Source organism: Myotis davidii, unplaced genomic scaffold (genome assembly GCF_000327345.1).
Source record: "Myotis davidii unplaced genomic scaffold, ASM32734v1 scaffold1754, whole genome shotgun sequence".
In the NCBI taxonomy this organism is placed as follows: domain Eukaryota; kingdom Metazoa; phylum Chordata; class Mammalia; order Chiroptera; family Vespertilionidae; genus Myotis; species Myotis davidii.
In genome coordinates, this window is record NW_006285993.1 from 428,792 (window position 1) to 434,367 (window position 5,576).

Sequence of the window (5,576 nt, forward strand, 5' to 3'; positions counted from 1 at the left end):
TGCCCCCTCCCCGGAACAGGGCCCGGCGGTCTCCTGGAGTCTCTAAGAGGCTGCACCTAGGACTCGGCTGCTCACACCTGCGCAGCCAGCCTGGTTGGTAAAAACATGGAAGGTCCTGCAATGCAGATGGTAAGACGCTGCTCCCCTCTTCTACCTTGGGGGGCCGGCCCCCTGGCCCTCCACACCTCTCCCCACCGCATCTCCACTGCTCCAGGCCTGGCCAGGCTCCCTCCTCACTGTTTGGAGCTGAACTGAATTTTTGTTAAGTTTTTTAACTTGTTGTTGCTGTTAATCCTCACCCGATGGTATTTCCCATTGATTTTTAGAGAGTGGAGGGAGGGAGGGAGGGAGGGAGTAAAGGAGGGGGGGAGGGAAGGGAAAAGATGGAGAAAGAAAAAGACAGAGAGAGAGAGAGAGATCAGTGTCAGAGAGACACATCAATTGGGTGCCTCCTGCACATGCCCTGACCAGGGCTGGGGATCAAACCTGCAACCCAGGTATGTGCCCTTGGCCAGGAATCGAACCCAAGACCCTTTGGTGCATGGGCTGATGATCTAACCACTGAGCTACCAGGCCAGGGCTGTTAAATATTTGTAATGCCACCCCTGGAAACAGCCACACACTGGCCCTATTCTGTTCTCCGCTTAAATGCAGGACCCCACTTCCCTCCTGGGTGAACAGGGGTCTGCCCTCAGGAGAGGAGGCTGCCCAGCTCTCAGCTCCTCTTTCTGCCTCAGCAGCCTCCCACCCGAGAAAGTGGCGTCCTGGGTGTTCCCTGGGGAGCCCAGTGCCTGTGGGTCAAGTTAGAGCCTAGAGGTGCTGCAAGGGGCACTGCATTCAGTGGCCCATGCCGGCCTCCCCAAGGGCCTGAGTGTGAGAGTGAAACCAGGGCGGGGCCTTGGGTGGCTGTGGGCTGTGTGAAGAACTCACTGTTCCACTTCCTCATTTTCCATTCCCACCAGCACCGGGAAGCCAGACGCTGTGCCTCAACCTGTGCGCACGCGCACACACACACACACACACACACACACATCGTACACACATACACACGCACACACATCATACATACTCTCTAACACACACACACACACATCATACACACTCACACTCACACACACACACACAAATCATGCACACATCATACACTCACACACACATATCGTACACACACACACACATCACACACACACATACATACACACATCATACACTCACACAATTACATACACATCACACACAAATACACAGACACCATATACATCACACACACATACACATACACACATCGTACACACATACACACGCACATACATCATGCACACTCTCACACACAAAGACACACATACACACATCACACACTCACACAATTACATACACATCACACACAAATACACAGACAGCATACACACCACACACACACACACAGAGAGACACACACATCATACACACTCACACACACACACACGTCATACACACACAGATACAAAGACACACATACACACATCATACACTCACACAAATACATACACATCACACACAAATACACAGACACCATACACATCACACACACATACACACATCATACACACACCATACATACTCACACACACAAAGACACATGCACACACATCATACACTCACACAAAAATACATACACATCACACACACAAATACACAGACATAATACACATCATACACACATCATACATGCACAAATACACACAAATCACACAAATACACAGACATCATACACTATACACATCATACACACACTTGCACACAAATCATACACACACATACACACATCATACACTCACACACAAATGCACACATACACCATATACACACATCATACACTCACACAGAAATCATACACACACAAATACACATAAATGCATCATACACTCACATGCAAATGCACAGACATCATACACACAAATACACACATCAAACACACATCATACACACACAAATGCACACATACACACGTCATCCTCGCACACAAATAGATACATACACACATCACACACATACACACACAAATACACACATATAGTATAACGGTACACACATCATACACACGAACAGACACATCATGCACGGACACATTCAGACTGCCTGCCCTCATCACCCTTTCTTGGCTGCACAAACCAATCGGTCATATCTATCCCAGCTACACTGGGTGAAAATAAACCCCCTTCTCTCTAAAAACAATAGCAGTTGGCAATCGCTGAGCCCTCAGCACATGCCAGGCGCTGTGCTAAGCTCTGGCCGTGGACGTCTGGTGTTGCTCTGTACTGGGTGTTACTATGCCCATCCGACAGATGGAGCAGGGGGCTCAGAGAGGGCGAGGGCACAGGAGAGGCTGCAGTAGCCGTCACAGGGCAGGCGGTGAAGGCGGCAGTGATTCCCACCATGTTTGATCCACTACACAACCCAGTAAACCTTTTTCCAGATCCCTCTCTTCTTTTTAATGGCTTTATTGATTTCAGAGAGAGGACCGGAGAGGGAGAGGGAGAGAGAGAGAGAAACATCAATGATGAGAGAGAATCATTGATCGGCTGCCTCATGCACGCCCCCTACTGCGGATCGAGCCCACAACCTGGGCATGTGCCCTGATCAGGAATTGAACTGTGACCTGGTTCCTGGGTCAACGCCCAACCACTGAGCCACACCAGCCAGGCCAGTTCCCTCTTTTCGACCTGCATTGGTAGAGTGTCTCTGGCCCCACTACGCCTCCAGCGAGATGTGTGTGGGCTCCTCGAAACACCCAGGGCCCAGACACTCACCCTGCAGGGCATCTGGGAGCCTCCGGGTCGGCCAGGAGGAGGAGGCCCACAGGAAGCAGACCCCGGCCAAGTGCATGTTCTCGTTGCATGCGTGGTGCACAGTGGGGCCGCAGGCCTGGGGACAGAGGGTGGTGGGCAGGGCAGCTCCTGCCTCTGTCCCATCCCAGCACCCCACCCTCCACAAGAGCCCCGCTCCTGCAGTCCCAGGTCCCCACCCTCCTCAGGACGCTCTGGTGACCCAGGGCGACTCACCAGCAGCCGAGGGGGTGTGGTGGCAGCTGTCAGGGACAGGCCCAGGGACATGTTCACAGCCTCTGGGGGCGCTGAGGGGACAGGGAGGTGATGGTCACCCCCAGGACAGAGGAGCTATGCACAGTCTGGGCAGAGGTCGCCTCATCCCTGGGAGACAAGGAGGTCTGACACATGAAGGGGACTCCCAGCTCTTGACGGAGCTCTGGGGTGCAGGAGGGCCATGGGTAGGGAGGCCAGGAAGCATGTCTGACGGTGAGGGTTCTCAGACAGAGCTGAAGCTGGAACGTGGGTCCCCTGTGCTCCGCACAGACCCCCTGGAGCATGGGCACCTAACCTGGGTCCCAGGGAGGGGCCGGGACTCACTCTGCAGCTGGATGGGCTCACAGGTGGCCGTGCTGTAGTCACACCGGTAGAGACCACCGGTTTGGTTGACAGCCTTTATCTCCAGGGGGGCTCCCACCACCACCCTGTGGGGGAGACAAAGAACACTGCAGTTAAGCGTGTGGACACAGCAGACAGAGAAAGACAAATACCGTGTGATTTCACTTACTGGTAGATGTAGAATCTAAAGAACAAAATACACACAAACAAAACAGACTCGGATACAGTGAACACACTGAGGGCTGCCGGGTGGGAGGGGCGAGGGGGCTGGGGGAAAGAGGGGAAGGGAAGGAGAAGTCACAGGATAGTCGCGGGGATGGGAAGCACAGCATAGGGACTGTGGGCAATATTTGTGTGGTAAGTACGTCCCGTGCCCGGTGGGTACTAGGATGATCAGGGGGGTCACTTCATAGATTATGCAGTTGTCTAAGCACTATGATGGACACGTGAAACTAACAGAAAATAAAAGTAGTGTGGGCACTAACGCCAGACTGCCACTCCAGCAAGTGTGCTTCAGCTCTCTGTGCCTCAGTTTCCTCATCTGTCTCAAGAGGAGATTAATAACAATTTATTTAAGTTCTGCATGGGAGGGATTTCTGTCTGTTTTATTCTCTGGTGTATGACTGGCTCCTGAGGCACACAGTAGGTGCTCAATAATTGTTGATTTGAGGACTAAAACCATACCCACGTAAAGGGTGCGGGGCCCAGTGTCTGGCGCCGAGTAAGTGCTCAATAAATGTTAGCGAGCTCTGATCATCGAGGTGGCCGGACAGCACCGCCTTCAGTCCAGCTCACCATGGCCCTGGGGGAATGGCCCACCAGAGAGATGGGAGAGCTTGTGAACTAAGGGCGTGGTGGGGAGGAGCAGAACGCTGTGTAAGGAGAGGAGCTGATGAGGTGACCGAGGCCAGTCGCCGCCCTCCCCTCACCCCAGTCCTCACCAGTTGGCATACTGGACCACACTGTGTCCAAACCCGGCGCTGTGCATGGGGAAGATGGTCGGCTTGTCCGTGTCCAAGTTGAAGCAGAGAGAGGAAGCCACGCCTGGGGAGGAGGGTGCAGAGAGAAGCTTTGAAGAAGGTTCCTCCTCTGCTTCGTCTCCCCGGGCCTGACCCCCTCTTTCCTCGCTAGGCCCAGTGCCCCAGTGTCTCCTGGTCTTCTGGCCGCCCACCCGGGCGTGGGCCGCCCCCGCCTTGCTGCTCTCAGACAGCCTCAGACGGCCCAGAGACAGCGCCTCACCCAGTGGCCGGCTGGCAAGTTTCAACTCTCAGTTTCTGCCAAGTTACACCTTCCCGCTGCCCCCACTCTAAAGGTGCGCCTTCCCCACCCCACCCTGGGGGCTCCTAAGAGGGGGGATCCAGGGAAAGTTGAGCCCAAAGGGGCACTGTGGACAGAGCACACAGTGAGCTGGTCCTGCCTACCTGAGGGATCTCTGGATTGTCCGGGCAACCAGCCTCTCCCCCAGCTCCTCTTACACCCCACAGATGGGCCCTTCAATCTCCTCTCTCCACAAACTCCAGATCTCAACCCCTAGATCCCTCTCCTGATGTCTGAGTCCAGAGCACATGCATTCTCAGTTCCCCCTCCCTGGACCCCATCCTCCTCGCCCCCCTTCATTCCCAGCTTACCCATCAACAGGAGAAGGGCTGTCCTGGTCCTGCTCATGACTGGGAGGTCAGACGTGGGCTCCGGAGCTCCTGAGCCACTGGGAACCGCTGAAGCAAGTGAGCAGAGAGGTGGTCAAGAGGCCGGAGCTAGAGAGGGAAGTTGTCAGAATGACTCAGACGTGGAGGGCGGAGAGTGTGACAAAAGCAGACACAGGGGCCCCGCAGCTGACACACTCCATCCAGGAGTTGTTCTGAGCGGAGATGGCGTGACCTGCCCCTCTTGCCTCGCCACCGATCTGGGCTTGTGTGGATGCCAATCCCCTGCCCACCTCTCCTAATTCCCCTGGTTCCAGCTGAAGGTTCCCCCTGACCTCGAAACTTCGGTTCGCCTGGGGATGGGGAAGGGGCAGGTGTCAGGGTGGGGTTAGGGCCCTAATGGAAATTCTGGGGGACCCCTCCACTTCTGGCCTGGAAACCTCTGGGCCAAGGAGTGAATACTCCTTGTTGGTTCGTCATTTACTCAGCAAGCCCAAGTGGAGGCCGAGGA

The 5,576-nt window shown here is 54.6% G+C and overlaps 1 protein-coding gene across 1 annotated transcript in view; it reads right to left on the minus strand.

Annotated features, from left to right (window-relative positions):
- ITGAX (integrin subunit alpha X) overlaps positions 1-5,183 on the minus strand; it is a 60,274-nt gene extending 55,091 nt beyond the window's left edge. Inside the window, exons 1-5 of the mRNA XM_015559675.1 lie at positions 5,051-5,183; positions 4,364-4,466; positions 3,405-3,508; positions 3,042-3,112; positions 2,790-2,904 (exon numbers count right to left, since the gene is read on the minus strand). Of these exons, the coding sequence (XP_015415161.1) occupies positions 2,790-2,904; positions 3,042-3,112; positions 3,405-3,508; positions 4,364-4,466; positions 5,051-5,087 (430 nt within the window). The 5' untranslated portion in view covers positions 5,088-5,183. The remainder of the gene's footprint in view (positions 1-2,789; positions 2,905-3,041; positions 3,113-3,404; positions 3,509-4,363; positions 4,467-5,050) is intronic.
- Positions 5,184-5,576: the final 393 nt, after the last annotated feature.